The sequence below is a fragment of the Bufo gargarizans genome, chromosome 6 (assembly GCF_014858855.1).
Source record: "Bufo gargarizans isolate SCDJY-AF-19 chromosome 6, ASM1485885v1, whole genome shotgun sequence".
Lineage (NCBI taxonomy): Eukaryota > Metazoa > Chordata > Amphibia > Anura > Bufonidae > Bufo > Bufo gargarizans.
In genome coordinates, this window is record NC_058085.1 from 354901094 (window position 1) to 354917644 (window position 16551).

Sequence of the window (16551 nt, forward strand, 5' to 3'; positions counted from 1 at the left end):
CGCTGGGTTGCTGGTCACGACACGAACGCTAGCAGACTCTGGGAGCTCAGGCCTCTCAAAGTGACCCCCGCTGTCACAGCCCCTTACTCTGCTCCGACCTCTGCCTGCGCCAAAAATATTTAGGCCTTTGCCACTCCCCTGTGCAAGGCCTGGCACTTCTTTTACTGACATACTGTTAGATTAAATAACCTAACCAAATGTTAAATCAAATATTTTTGTTATTTTGCCACTAATACACGGCAAACAGGGCTTTAGAATATATCACTGCAGCGCTGAACGGCAATTAGGCCCTAATTTTTTTCTATTTTCACACAAAAGGCTTTTCAACAGATAAGTGCAACAATAAACGGCGAATATATTTGTATTTCGCCAGTAATACACGGCAAACTGGGCTGTAAAATATCTCACTGCACCGCTGAATGGCACTAATTTTTTTCTGTTTTTACACTGCACAAAATGCTTTTCAACAGATAAGTGCAACGCTGGACGGCGAATATATTTTTATTTCGCCACTAATACATGGCAAACTGGGCTTTAGGGTATAGCGCTGCACCGCACAAGGGCAATTAGACTCTAGTTTTTTACACTTTTACAGAACACAACAGGCTTTTCAACAAATATGTGCAAAGCAGGACGGCGAATATATTTTTATTTCACCAGTAATACACGGCAAACTGGGATGTAAAATACCTCACTGCACCGCTGAGCGTCAAAGATATTTTGCTTTTTTCCACTAAAACACGCAAAAAAGGGCTTTAAAACAGATAATTGCACCGCTAGGTGGCAAAGAGATTCTTCCTTTTTCCACTAATACACGCAAAAAGGGACTTTAAACCAGATAACTGCACAGCTGAGCGGCAAAGATTTTTTACGCGCAAAAAAGGGCTTTAAAAGAGATAACTGCACCGCTGAGAGGCAAATATTTTTTTTCTTTTTCCACTAATACACGGAAAAAAGGGCTTTAGAACAGATAACTGCAAAGCTGAGCGGCAAATATATTTAACTTTTGCCACTAATACATGACAAAAAGGGCTGTCATTTTTGCACTTCAACACACAACGGATAACAAGCCCTTTTCCCCCCACTATTACAAGCCAAATGCTTTACAACATATAACTGCACCACAAAGGGCAAATAAGACGTATAAATATTTCCTTGTAATAACCCCTGTTAATGCCTGTACCAAACTGCACTTGCACCCTAATAAGAACAGTTTGCTCGAATTACAGAGCTGTATAATGGCAATTTGGATCCGCGGTCAGTGCAGCAAGGTATAATAGGAATAAATAAAGTAAATGTTTTTTTTTTAGCACAATGAAGTTTTTACTAGCACTGTCCCTAGTGCCTGCAGATATATATCTCCCTGCACTAAGTACACTGGTAAATGGCAGAATCTAGGATGGCTGCACTATTTAAAGGGGTGTGACATCACAGGACTGGCTGGCTGCATGCATGCAGGGCTGGCTGGCTGCATGCATGGCATTATGGGTGATCTCGCCATCCTAGAGTTCCTTTCTCCATGTCCTCACACGTGCAGCAGCCATTTTAGGAAAAAATTTGATTAATTAGCACCAAGCGCGAGGAAATTCGCATGCAAATTGAATTTTTCCTGAAATTCAGAACGAATTCCACTTTGTCAGCTTCGATTCTCTCATCTCTACTTCTTACCACCTTTCCTTCTAGTTTACATCCTTCTTACCATCATCCTCCCTTCTAGTATACATCCTTCTAATGATGACAGCCCTTAAGAATGGCCCAATTTTCAAAACTTTCGAATACTTACCTATCAAATGCCAGAAGAGTCCAGAAGAGGCCTTATCAATCTATATTTTCTACCACACCCCAGATTTAAAAACAGGATTTGATGATGAACTGCTGGAATTGGCCACATCGGCCTTCCTAGATAGTCAGAAGAACATAATTGTGGGCGACATAAATTGCTGGGCCGATGATGTGTCCAACATCCAAGCCCAGCAATAATTAACATCCCTTGAGACCATTGGCTTCATGCAGGAGGTGACCTCCCTGACTCACAGGGGCGGCCACATCCTGGGCTGGATTCTGACATCCGGGGTGGAGATACAGGTCCAATCTATACATGAAAATATACTTTTTACTCAAACTATCCCCCCTTAAAAAAAGCTCCCCATTTTCCAGTGAGAGATAAGACTCTCACCCAACAAAGAAATTAGAAAATTCTTAATTTGAAGGGATTTGGCAATAGCTTCAAGGAGAATCTGAATATAAAGATTTATTCCACTCCATAGAATCCACGGAAGCAAAGCTAACAGCTTTTAATGATTGTATAGAGGCTACACTAAACACCTTAGCACCTATGAAACATAAACAGCAACCTCGTCCCCCTAATAAAAACCCGCCTTGGTTCACTGCTGAATTAAGAGAGGATAAAAAGACTACCAGGGCTCTTGAAAAGGCCTGGAGAAAAAATCCCATAGATCAGGTGTCAGCTATTCTGAAGCAGGCAGTGGTAACACCCCTGCCTAAGAAACTGGCGTTACCTGTGACTGAGCTGAGTAACCTTAGACCGATTTCGGGACTGCCGTTCGCTGCAAAGATAGGCGAGAGGGAGGTTGTTGCACAACTACAGGGATATCTGGAGGCCAATCACATTCTTGACGACTTCCAGTCGGGATTCTGACCTGGAAGGGGTACTGAGACCACTCTGGTCAATGTCCAGGACGATCTACTGATGGCATTAGACCAGAAGGACTCTATGGTCCTAGTCCTTCTGGACCTATCATCCGCTTTTGACACTATTGACCATCAAGTGTTACTGAACCGGCTGAAAGTGGTAGCCGGATTAGATGGAAAGACCTTGGCATGGATGGTCTCATTTCTCCAGGACAGGGTACAATGAGTGAAGCTGGGGGTATTTCACTCAGCCGATCTCCAACTGTCCTGTGGAGTACCACAAGGCTCGGCACTATCTCCAGTCTTGTTCAACATCTATCTGAGACCATTGGCTGACATCATCAGGAGCCACAATCTTCACTTTCATGTTTATGCGGATGATACACAACTGTACTTTAGGCTTGCCAAAGAAACTGTTGATCAAGTCGATCTGTCCGGATGTCTCTTGGAGATCGATCACTGGATGAGTGCCAATTATCTAAAGCTTAATGGCACCAAAACTGAATGTATTACATTCAGTGACCAGAAAATTACACCCTCAGCACCCCAATGGCCATTGTCTTTTGGACCGGTCCCTGAGACAGCCATCCAGGTCAGGGACTTGGGAGTGGTCTTGGACTCCATATTAACCCTGGCTCCTCAGATAAATCAGGTGGTTAGTACCTGCCACTACCAGCTGAAACTTCTGAGGAGGATCTTAAAAATACATCGAATCCCCTCTCAGGAAAGCCTTGGTCGGAGCAGCGATCAGCAGTCGGTTGGACAACTGTAATGCCTTGTACATGGGACTCCCTAAGAAAAACTTGCATAGACTTCAACTTGTGCAGAATTCCGCAGCAAGGCCACTAATGGGTGTTGCCCGCCGAGAGCATATCACTCCCTCTCTTAATGCCTTGCACTGGCTTCCCGTCCAACAACGGGTGATGTTCAAGATTGGATGCTTCATGCATAGGGTATTCCATGGTGTGGGGCCCTTGTACCTACGACGTAAATTCACCAGGTATGCCCCGTTGAGGACATTAAGGTCTAGTAACTCTGCGAATTTTAACATCCCACAAGTTAATAAGATCAGACGTGGAGGTAGATCCTTTTTCGGCTCAAGGGGCAAGATTTTGGAACCACCTACCTCTGGCCCTGAAAATGATTCCCAGTCTTCTCTCATTCAGACGTTCACTTAAAACCTTACTTTTCAAACAGGCGTTTGATCTTTCTATATAACACTTATTTTTGGTTCATATAATTTAGGGGGTTTTCCTAAATCTTAGTCTATAAATTCACGGTTGGTAATGTGCCTTCTATTTTAAAGATACCTTTTCCTCACGTTTACTAATTTAGTTATTTTCACATTTATTATATCTCGTCCAAACCCTTTGAACCTTGAGATTCCCCTACCTTCCCTCCCTTCCCTACCTTCCCTTTTTCTTGATTTTCCATTTGATAAGTGCTAGGATATTGGTCTTTGGAATAGGTGCCTTATTCTCTAGGCCTTTGTGGCCCATGGCAAAGTGTCATGCCTTCTTCTCAGCCAGCTAAGCGCATCGAGGCCCTAAGGGTAAGACTGCGTGTATAGATACTTCTAGTATAGATCCTTCTAATCGCCCTTCCTTATAGGGTACATCTTTCTTTCTGGTATAAATCTGTTTTACCATCCTTCCTGCTAGTATACTTTCTTCCTTCTAGTATACATCCTTAATAACTACCCTTCCCACTAGTATACATATTTCTTACCATCCTTCCTACTAGTATTCATCCTTCTTACCATCCCTCCTTCTACATCCTTCTTAACAACTTTCCTACTAGTGTACATCCTTCTTACCATTCTTTATTATAGAATACCTCCTTGCTTCTAGTGTATGCTCTTCTTACCATCCTACCTTCTAGTACATATCCTTCTTACTATCCTTCCTTCTAGTATACATCTTTCTTATCATCCTTCCTTCTAGTGTACATCCTACTTACCATCTTTACATCTAGTGTACATACTTCCTACCATCCTTCTTACCATCCTTCCTTCTAGTATACATCCTTCTTACCATCCTTCCTTCTAGTATACATCCTTCTTACCATACTTTCTTCTGGTATACATCCTTCTTACCACCTTTCCTTCTAGTGTACATCCTTCTTACCATCCTTCCTTCTAGTGTACATCCTTCTTACCATATTTCCTTCTAGCATACATCCTTTTTGGCATCCTTTCTTCTAGTATACATCCTTCTTACCATCTTTCCTTCTGGTATGCATCCTACTTGCCAATCCTTCCTTCAGCGATCAGTGATGAACGCCGCATCTGAGGGCTTCAACGAAGGGGGGTGGCACATTGTGCCCGCTACTTACAAAGAAATGCTCTTCGCAATGAAATAATAAATCGTGAAACTAATTTCTTTGTGAAATTCAGCGAAGCATCTGAATCGAATTTTTGTAAACTTCGCTCATCACTAGCTATGACCTCAGCAACTTCTTGGGTTTTTAATATTGAATATATTATGATCAGGAGCTGTTGTCAGCTTTGCCTCTATGATGTTTATGATGTTTATAAGCGTGAAACTCGTCCTTTAAATAACCAACATAGTCTCTTCCATTTGACATGATGGTCTTTGTACAGAATGTAGGTCACACAAAGGGCAGCACTAGCCTTCCCCATTCTGCCAACCTTACAGAAAACAAATTGCAACGTGTATATATAGAGACGGCTGAGCAAACATATCTACCAGCTAGAAAAAAGTCTAATAAATACTTTGCACCGATCACTTCTCTGCAAAACATCCATTTTATTTCTCTTGCACAGTGAGACAGTCCCCCGACCCTACCTGCTAATCCTCTAATGATACCTCATTGCTTTACTGCAGCAAGTACCCAAACAGATGACATTTTAGATCTCCGCTCAGAATTTTAACTAGTCCCTAAGCCACACAACCCATAGTTCAATGTTTAACAATACACTGTCTGCATCCCAAGCAAGAGAAGATTTAATGTGCATGCTCTAAATTGAGGTTTTACAATTGCCACTAAAGGTTTCTGTGCACCGAGCAGGAATTTAATAATGTGCTGTACTAATTCCAAATGGATTAGCCGACTGCAGTCTGTAATGCGCCCGTGCGTTAGATGGATGAAGTTTACTATGCAACTCTAGAAATTGATCTAGAAATAAATATATATGTCAAAAGTTATGAATACAGGATTGTATGTGTGCAGCTATGGCATCAGCACTAGAAATGAGTGAATCACTCCAAATTCATTGCAGGTTCGACTCCGTCGTATCAGTGGACTGATTCCATTTGAATAGATTTGCACATTTCTAATTAGCACCAAGCACCAGCTAAATCTGAGCAAATGCCAGTGTCCCCTGGGGCTCATGGAGATCTAGATAAACATGCAATATGCATGTCAAACAGATGTAGACAGGGGTCCAGTGTGACTCTTGTCCAAGAGACCTCATGTTAGACCCCACAAGGGTGACTCATTACTTCCACTAGGTATTCGACCAAGGGGCATTGACCTCAGGGCCGGCGTCAGCATCCGGTACACTCGGGCAAGTGTTGGGGCCCACTGCTCCTGGGGGGGCCCACTGTGCCCGATCACTCCTGCAGCTGTGTCCTAGTCTTCATTAAACTGCCTGTTCTGAATTCTGGGGCAGCTTACCCCAGCAATGCAGACAATTTTTGTTAGTGCACTGCTGGGGTGGGCAGCCCAGGACTCAGAACAGAATAGATGGAGTTTCCTACTGGGATAAATAACCTTCTTGATGTCATCCGCCCATGTGACCAGTGGGGGAGGGGCCGAAGGAGCAGAGAGATTGCAACGAGCCGGACCGCAAAGGAAACACGTGAGGCTACGGCGGGCCGATGGGTGTAGTAGTTTATTTACTCACGGTTAGCAGACCCTCCCTGGGCGCGCAGTGCAGTGGATGGGAAGACAGCACTAAATCCTCCAGGCACTCTCTATTGCAGGGAACACCAGCCAGATGGAAGTTGAGGTGCCCTTGATTGTATAGGTGCTTTGGTGGCTGGGCCCCTGTGTTCATATATTCAATATTCGAATTTGCAATATTTCGCGAATATTTTGTAGAATATTCATCATATATTCCTGAATTCACGAATTTGAGATTATATTCTTGATTGCGAATATCGTCAATGTAATAGTCGCATAATGCGAGCGAAATACCAGCGTGGGTCACTTATGCTACATTTTTCAAGCTGGTATAAGTTTCCTGAGACTGGAGAAAATGGTTGACAACACGGCAGAACATTAGAATAGCTTTATATACAGATAGAGTGCTCCAATATATTTGCGCTTGGGAATTTGTCGCAATTAATAATGCGCATATTTTTTCGCAATAAGTGCAACTTGTATATTAAGGCTAACTTTTCTATTGGTTGCTAGGGATGTTGCTAAGCTGTGACAAAGCCTTCTCATTGGCCCACAAGCTAGAAGAAGGAAGGGATGATCACCTGATGTGTACTGTGTAAAAAACAAAATAAAAAAATGAATATTCGTCATTATGAATATATATATAGCACTATATTCTAAATATTAGCAAATTCTCAAAGTGCGGATATTCGCAATAAAAATTTTATTTTAGAATATTCGCTCAACACTACGGATAAATAGGAAATACCATACATTGCAAATACAAACCGGATTCCAAAAAAGTTGGGACACTAAACAAATTGTGAATAAAAACTGAATGCAATGATGTGGAGATGGCAAATGTCAATATTTTATTTGTAATAGAACGTAGATGACAGATCAAACGTTTAATCCGAGTAAATGTATCATTTTAAAGGAAAAATACGTTGATTCAAATTTTCACGGTGTCAACAAATCCCCAAAAAGTTGGGACAAGTAGCAATAAGAGGCTGGAAAAAGTAAATTTGAGCATAACGAAGAGCTGGAAGACCAATTAACACTAATTAGGTCAATTGGCAACATGATTGGGTATAAAAAGAGCTTCTCAGAGTGGCAGTGTCTCTCAGAAGCCAAGATGGGTAGAGGATCACCAATTCCCACAATGTTGCGCAGAAAGATAGTGGAGCAATATCAGAAAGGTGTTACCCAGCGAAAAAGTGCAAAGACTTTGCATCTATCATCATCAACTGTGCATAACATCATCCGAAGATTCAGAGAATCTGGAACAATCTCTGTGCGTAAGGGTCAAGGCCGTAAAACCATACTGGATGCCCGTGATCTCTGGGCCCTTAAACGACACTGCACCACAAACAGGAATTCTACTGTAAAGGAAATCACAGAATGGGCTCAGGAATACTTCCAGAAACCATTGTCAGTGAACACAATCCACCGTGCCATCCGCCGTTGCCAGCTGAAACTCTACAGTGCAAAGAAGAAGCCATTTCTAAGCAAGATCCACAGGCTCAGGCATTTTCACTGGGCCAGGGATCATTTAAAATGGAGTGTGGCAAAATGGAAGACTGTTCTGTGGTCAGACGAGTCACGATTCGAAGTTCTTTTTGGAAATCTGGAACGCCATGTCATCTGGACCAAAGAGGACAAGGACAACCCAAGTTGTTATCAACGCTCAGTTCAGAAGCCTGCATCTCTGATGGTATGGGGTTGCATGAGTGCGTGTGGCATGGGCAGCTTGCATGTCTGGAAAGGCACCATCAATGCAGAAAAATATATTCAGGTTCTAGAACAACATATGCTCCCATCCAGACGTCATCTCTTTCAGGGAAGACCCTGCATTTTTCAACAAGATAATGCCAGACCACATTCTGCATCAATCACAACATCATGGCTGCTTAGGAGAAGGATCCGGGTACTGAAATGGCCAGTCTGCAGTCCAGATCTTTCACCTATAGAGAACATTTGGCGCATCATAAAGAGGAAGGTACAACAAAGAAGGCCCAAGACGATTGAACAGTTAAAGGCCTGTATTAGATAAGAATGGGAGAGCATTCCTATTTCTAAACTTGAGAAACTGGTCTCCTCGGTCCCCAGACGTCTGTTGAGTGTTGTAAGAAGAAGGGGAGATGCCACACAGTGGTGAAAATGGCCTTGTCCCAACTTTTTGGGGATTTGTTGACACCATGAAATTCTGATTCAAGATATTTTTCCCTTAAAATGGTACATTTTCTCAGTTTAAACTTTTGTTCCGTGATTTATGTTCTATTCTGAATAAAATATTAGAAGTTGGCACCTCCACATCATTGCATTCCGTTTTTATTCACGATTTTTATAGTGTCCCAACTTTTTTGGAATCCGGTTTGTACATTAGATAAATAGGCAGATGTTTAAAGTGTCCCTTTTACACACATATGTGGGACGCTGTAAGCTGTGTTCCTGTACAGAGAAGAGAAAGTTTGGAATGTGGTAAGGCCTAGCTGTGTGTGTCTGTCCCTGTGTGTGTGTCTAAGGCATTGCTTAGACTCCATAACACAGTCTAGCCAGTGCCTAATGGGTTACAGTTTAGACAACCTTCTGGTGCATGGTAATAATTCCTTTTTAAACCCCAGTCCATGTCCCCTCAGTACTGGGAATCAGTGGGAATCATATTGCCCTAATGCCATTTTGAAATATGCCAACTTGAATTAAATTTATGTAGAAGACCTCAAATCTGGATCCCATTGTGGTTCTTCAAAAAAATAAAAAAACAAATGCACAACCCTTTTAAATTATACCTTTATTAATCTTATTTCTAGAAAAAATGCCCTAAGCATGAGAACTTCATTATATAACACATATTTACCCAAGGGAAATGAAGCTCTGCTTATTGACCTTTCTAAAGAATATAGACAATCATCTGAGACAGTCCTCAAATGGATAAGGTGAGTATTATTTTTTTAACCGATTAAAGTGGTATTCCCATCACAGACAATGGGGGCATATCGCTAGGATATGCCCCCATTGTCCGATTGGTGTGGGTCCCTGCACCTACAATGAGAATGGAGCTGGGAAATGAACGGAGGGCGCCATGCGCATGCGCGCCCGCCCGCCATTAATTTCTATTGGGCCGAGGAAAATAGCCAAGCCCTGGCTCGGACCCAGGAAATACGGGGTCCTCCAGCCACAGCTCTCCCCGCTCCGTTCTCGTTGTAGGTGTGGGTACCAGAGGTAGGACCCACACCGATCAGACAATGGGGGCATATCCTAGCGATATGCCACCATTGTTTGTGATGGGAATATCCCTTTAACCCCTGAAAGTCCTCATTTTTCATCTCAGAAGCCACGATCAGCGATGATCATATCCTTACATTGATTGATTTGTAGTATATGCAGTTCCTTAGCACAATATATTCTTAGAAGGATTAGAAGGTATCCTGTCACTTTGGAAATGTGACGCAATTCATGGCCGACATGTTATTAGAGCAGGAGGAGCTGAGCAGATTGATATATAGTTTGATGGGAAAAAATTCAGTATAATTTGTATATTTACCAGTTAACTCTCTTTCTATGATCAGGAGTCCAGTGGGTGGTCCTACTCCATGATCGACAGCCATCTGCATCTATGTGCATACAAAAATTGATGTCAATCACTTTATAGGACCGCCCACTGGACTCAAACATAGAAGCTGAGATTTAATGGTAAAAAATTATACTGAATCTTTTCCCACGTAACTATATATCAATCTGCTCAGCTCCTCCTGCTGTATAACAAGCTGCCTGCAGCTCAGACATAATGGGCGGGGGGAGAGTAAATAACAGTTTTCTGACCCAAATAAAAATATCTACAACCTTCATGTCTGCAACTTTTTAAACACCATTGTGCCTAAATGGCATTTCTATGCTGCCCTCGCCACTTTTACAAAAAGTGGGCATGATGAAGGAAAGGCCAGTGGGCTTGGCATATCTAAACGCAAAAACATATTTATCTTCTTTTATGCTAGTTTTCTGGTGTAAAAGAAGCCTGAAATCTACGCCAGCTCTGAGCTGGTATAGATTTCACTTTAGGCACACAGACTGGCAGAGGATGCTCCTAATTTATTTAAGTCCTCTGCTTAAGAGTCCATTCACACATCCGTGTGTGTTTTGCGGATCTACGGATCCGCAAAACACAGACAGCGGACCGCACATTGCCGGCACTAAGAGAATATGCCTATTCTTGTCCGCTATTGCGGACAAGAATAGGACATGTTCTATTTTTTTTTAGGATCGGAATTGCGATAAATCAGCAATTAAATATGCAAGTGAATCGCGTCGCATAAGGGCTGTATGCTATTGGGTTTGCTTGGTCGAATAGATGAAGATAGAGAATATAGCGCTATATGCGCTATATTCGACATTCAACAATTCTACCAAGCCAACAGCTACTTACGGTTGGCTTGGTAGAATTGTCGAATATAGCGCTATATTCTCTATCTTCGTCTATTCGACCAAGCCAATCTAATAGCATACAGCCCTTATGCGACGCGATTCACTCGCATATTTAATTGCCGATTTATCGCATGACATAAACTATCTTACATGAAAAGGAAAATTATAAATCAGTAAATTTTTCTCTTCGTGAATCGCATAACATAAACTATCTTACATAAAGAGGAAAATTATAAATCAGGAACGATTCTCATTACTAGTGAGAATCGTTACTGATTTATAATTTTCCTCTTTATGTAAGATAGTTTATGTTATGCAATAAATCGGCAATTAAATATACGCGTTAATCGCGTCGCATAAGGGCTTTTAGCTACTATATGCTACTAGGTTGGCTTGATCGAATAGACTAAGATTGAGAATATAGCACTATATTCGACAATTCTACCAACCCAACCCATTAGGAATAGTAGTAATTTTTACTATCACAAAATTTGTGATAGTAAATTACTAGCACTAATTTAGTGATATTAAAGTAAATTACTAATATGACTAATGGGTTCAGATGGAAAAAAAACAAATATAAGTTATAATAACGACTTTATATTAATATATTAAAAATATTTCTCAAATTTACGAAGTTGTAATATTCGCTCATCCCTACTCTGGATCTATGTGAGGTACAGGGCCAGTTCTAGCTTTGTTAGAAAGGTACTCTATGATATCTACATTATTTTTTTTTTACCTCAATCATGGCATAACCCCTTTAAATTAGTTCCTCTGCTTGCATAGGAGATATAATAGAGCTAGGTAAAAGGCTAGTCTATGAAAAATCTCCTCTTATGCTAAACATGGGGTTCCTTTAACTGCAGATTTATGTGTGGTGGCCCCAATGCTACCCCTGGACACCGCTGAGGTGTCACCATGTGTTGTTGCTCTCCGGAAGGGATGGTGAGGAGGCATGGTGCACCCCAATGGGAATTAAGTCTAGAGAGTCAGGGTCTGCAGTAAACTAGTGTGCTTCTTTACCTGAGGAATTCAGGTGCAAAACAATACAGAGAAGGCATAGGGCTGGCTTCTACAGTCTCTTACCTGGAAGAAAAAGTTTTTGATGTTGAGGAAAGGCCAGAGCTAGCTGTTCTTCTCTATCTTAGAAGTCTAGTGCCCTGGTCAAAGGCTTGTGATCCAAGGTCTGGGGTCTTCTAAGCACTGATCCTTTTCTGCAGAACACTAAGGGCGCTGACTTTTCTCCTTATATACAGTTTCTAGCTGAACTAGAACCTTCTAGTGGGAGGGGTGGAGTGGAAAAACTCTGCACAAACAAATACAATGTTACACTTTACGTCTCTCATAGAATTGCATTGGAGCTTCAATGATACTCAATTGCAATAACACAGCAATTTTTAGAGACAAAAACAGAATTTCAGACATAATAACATAGCAGCCCCTGCCATTTAAAAGATCAATCTGTTTGGGTTTGGAACACTTTTACTTATCCAGGCCATTCTGAGATTATTTTTTTGGGTGACACATTGTACTTCACAACAGTGCTAAATTTGAGTCAATATATTTTTCCTTTATTTATAAAAAAACATCCCAAATTTATCAGAAATTTGAAAAAATTGACAATTTTCTAAATTGTAATTTCTCTACTTTTAAGACAGATAGTAATGCTTCATAAAAAAGTTATCAGTCATCATTCCCATTATGTCTGCTTTATGTGGGCATAATTTTATAAATGTCATAAAAAAATTTTAGGATGTTAGAAGGCTTAGAAGTTTAGAAGCCATTTTTCAAATTTTTAACAAGATTTCCAAAACCATTTTTTTATGCACCAATTCAGTTATAAAATAATTTTGAGGGGCTTACATAATGAAAAACACCCATAAATGACCCCAAAGTGAAAAAAGGCTGTTTTGGCGTTGTTTTAATTTTTTTTACCGTATTCACCTGAGGGGGCATATAATGTGATATTTTAATAGAACAGGTTGTTATGGATGCGTTGATACTCAATGTGTCTATTATTTTTATTTTTGTTAAGTTTTACACAGTAAATACATTTTTCAACAGAAATAAATCTTGTTTTTGTGTTGCCATTTTCTGAGAGCCATTTTTTTTTTTTTTTTTGGCTATTATCTTAGGTAGGGTCTAATTTTATGTGGGATGAGATGATGGATGGTTTCATTGGTACCATTTTGGGCTAAATATGGCTTTTTGATCGGTTGGTATTACACTCTTTGTGAGGGAAGGTGATCAAAAATAACTTTTTGGCAATGTTTTTTTTTTCTTTTTTTACTGCATTCACCTGACAGGGTGGATTATGTGATATTTTTATAGAGCCAGTTGATACGGACGCGGCAATACCTAATATGTATACTTTTATTTTTTTCCTATTTTTTATTACTTAATTATGGGAAAAGAACACTTTTTTTACTTTAAACTTTAATTTTTTTTATTATGCAAAACTTTATTTTAACTTTTTTTTATCTTTTTTTTTTTTTACAACTTTTGGGGGTCTGCTCCCCTGTACAATGCACTACAATACTTCTGTATTGTAATGCATTGGCTGTAAGTGTATTACACACTGTTATACACTTACAGCCTTCCTGCCTGAGATCCAGGGGGCTGGATCTCACAGGCTTACATGGAAGTTAGCCCTGATTCCTGTGGAAGGCATTAGGCTGCCTTCCCAGCCATCTGGTCCTTGTCACAGCAGCACGGGGACCTGATAAAGATAGGGAGCTCCCTCCACACACCCCGAACATGCCACGGTCATCGCTGACCGCAGCATAGTTAGGGTTAATGTGCTGGCATTGTTTTTTTCACAGATGCCGGTGCACACAGCAGGGGTCCAGCTAACAGGAACAGCCGGTCCCCTGTAGCTGATCGGGCAGGCGCAGCTCCTGCACCCGCCTGATCAGCGTACCGTAGTACTACGGCGCTGGTCGGGAAGTTACTTTCCGCAGCGCCGTACTAATATGGCACTGGGTGGGAAGGGTTTACTGTATGTACACCATCAGGGTCAATTTTTTTAATTATTGCATTGTACCTATTAAACTATGGAATCCTTTTTTTTTCTGTACATAGCTAAGATGCTATATCAGCAGCCTGTCGATTTTCTGTCTTTTCTGTCATCTGGGGAGCTTCTTATCTCTTCTCTCTGACATTATAAACACTCATTAAAGCTCATTTCTTATCTTACTGATAAGAATGTGGATTAAATAAGTGTTTATGACCTCTTAGTAGTTTAGAGATAAGGGTTATTAGATGACTGAAAATGAAAGTACCAGTCACACAGCTAGAATAGCTAACCCTTTGTGACAGAATGTCTCAATATATTTTTTTTATAAAGACCAATTGTAAATATGATTTTAGCCAAAAATTAGTAAAATGCAATCATAAATAAAAATTGCCTCCAAAGGTGTACATAGCCTGTAAACCTTATGGTTAAAATTACTAGCTTCTGATTATTCGCTAGAAAGTCCCAAAAGTCTCTCAGTGTTTATTAACCCTTTCCACAGTGCCGTGCAAACACAGTGCAAATTAACAGGATATATATATCACAACATACATATAAAATGCAGTTACACAGTATTAGACAATATACTGTAAGTCAGTGCAAGTTAACCCTTTAAAGTATAATAAAGTGAGGAGTTTATGACTTTTTTAATAGGGGAAACAGGGGAAATTGTTCACAAATGTCCAGACTTCAAAATACCCCCTACTTCATCGTTAAAAAACAACTTCCTTTTACCCATTAAAGTCCACCGATCCAATATTTAACACATTAGCAACTGTTCACATCTACAAAGTGGTTTTATTTGGAATGAAAACCACTGGATCTGTCATATGGTGAATACCAATAGCTGCTGATAGATCCCACTGACATGTAATGGGGTCTGTCGGGTAAGGCTACTTTCACACTTGCGTTTGCATTTTCCGGTATTAAGAAAAACTGAACAGAACGGAATGCTCCAATAAGCATTCCGTTCTGTTTGGTTGCGTTCCCATACCAGAGAGCAAACCGCAGCAAGCTGCGGTTTTCTTTCCGTCATGGTATGTGGAGCAAAATGGATCCAGCATGACCCATAATGCAAGTCAATGAGGACGGATCAGTTTTCTCAGACACAATAGAAAACAGATCCTTCCCCCATTGACTTTCAGTGGAGTTCATGACTGATCCATCTTGGCTAATACAACCATGCAGATGGTTGTATTATCAGTAACGGAAGCGTTTTTGCTGATCCATGCCGGATCAGGCAAAAACGTAAGTGTGAAAGTAGCCTAACACTGTGGTATCCGTTGTTTTGAAGCATTGCATCCTGCGCTATTCTTCCCGTCTAGTAGGACAGAATTTGAGACACAGCCTAACACAGCAATTTACATCATGCATTGCATGCTGGTTTAGAATGGCACACTGTACAGATACAATGGCTATCCCATTATATAAAGGTACAGACAACACTAGAAGTTGGAGAGGGACATTATCACAGAAGTCTTGACTCAGATTCATCATTGGTTTTATTGCTTTCATATTGAACAGTAAACTTGAAGCTAATGTGAATTGATGCCTGTCTCGTCGTCCCTTCTACAAAAGCCCACACACCGATAATTAATTGCTGTGTGTATATTCTATCTCCAGAGATCTGCGGAATAACCTGATTAGCACCATCGAGCCGGGGGCCTTTTATGGACTTTCTGAACTCAGGCGTCTGTAAGTATTAATTCTGTTTGAATTACTTTGTAAATTGTGTTCACATCGACTTTTTTTACCACAGGGAATGGCAATATGTCACCAAGCAATAACAGCAGATCAGCTCCTGGCACCGGGCACAAAGTCTTACAGTGATTTCAGGACATTTGTGGATGTACTACAAATTATTGCATCTCCATGAAAGATGTTCTGCCCTTTATGTAGATGATTACTACATCCCTAGTGGAGATTTCACTAGTCCTACAGTGTAATGCTATTGTACAAGTCATGGGAGAGACGTACAAAGAGCTTAAGGATTGCTAACCTACAGATATATAGTGAATTAGTGATGTATACTGATAATATCACTACAGCAACATTGGCACCTGGTATGATTGCTGGATAGGAAAAAACCTAGGCTTGAAGGTAGAGGGATTGTCTCATATTGACCCACATCATACTGTACATGCTACATAATGTAACTCTCATTTCAGTTTATTTTTAATATCATATAAGGACTAGGGTTGTTTTGGGTATGGAATTTTCGATACCCAATTGACACTTTGCCTGGTATCGACCTCGATACCAGGATTTGCGATTTTTCGATACTAGGCTTCGTTATTGCGCAGTCTAGTATCAGAGAACAAGGAGAGCTCCGTGTTCTCCTCAGCAGCACAGGTGAGAAGGAAGCAGTCTCTCCCTCCCCTGTGCCGCTGCTGCCACCAGTGAGGAGAGAGGGGCAGGCGCACTGTGCCACCAATGAAAGTAAATGTTTAATACAAATCCCGGAGGTGGGTGCTGGTGGGGAGCTGCGATTAGCGGCAGTTAACCCCTCAGGTGCCGCACCCGCCTCCTGTAGTAAATGCTTATTATATTATCATTGGTAGCACAAAGCGCCCTCCTCCCCAGTATTAAAATCATTGGTGGCGCAGTGCATCCCT

General features: G+C 41.0%; 1 protein-coding gene across 1 annotated transcript in view; it reads left to right on the forward strand.

Moving 5' to 3' along the window:
• Window positions 1–16551, forward strand: part of ADGRA1 (adhesion G protein-coupled receptor A1) — a 961549-nt gene that overhangs the window by 144996 nt on the left and 800002 nt on the right. Inside the window, exon 3 of the mRNA XM_044298088.1 lies at window positions 15560–15631. Within this exon, the coding sequence (XP_044154023.1) occupies window positions 15560–15631 (72 nt within the window). The remainder of the gene's footprint in view (window positions 1–15559; window positions 15632–16551) is intronic.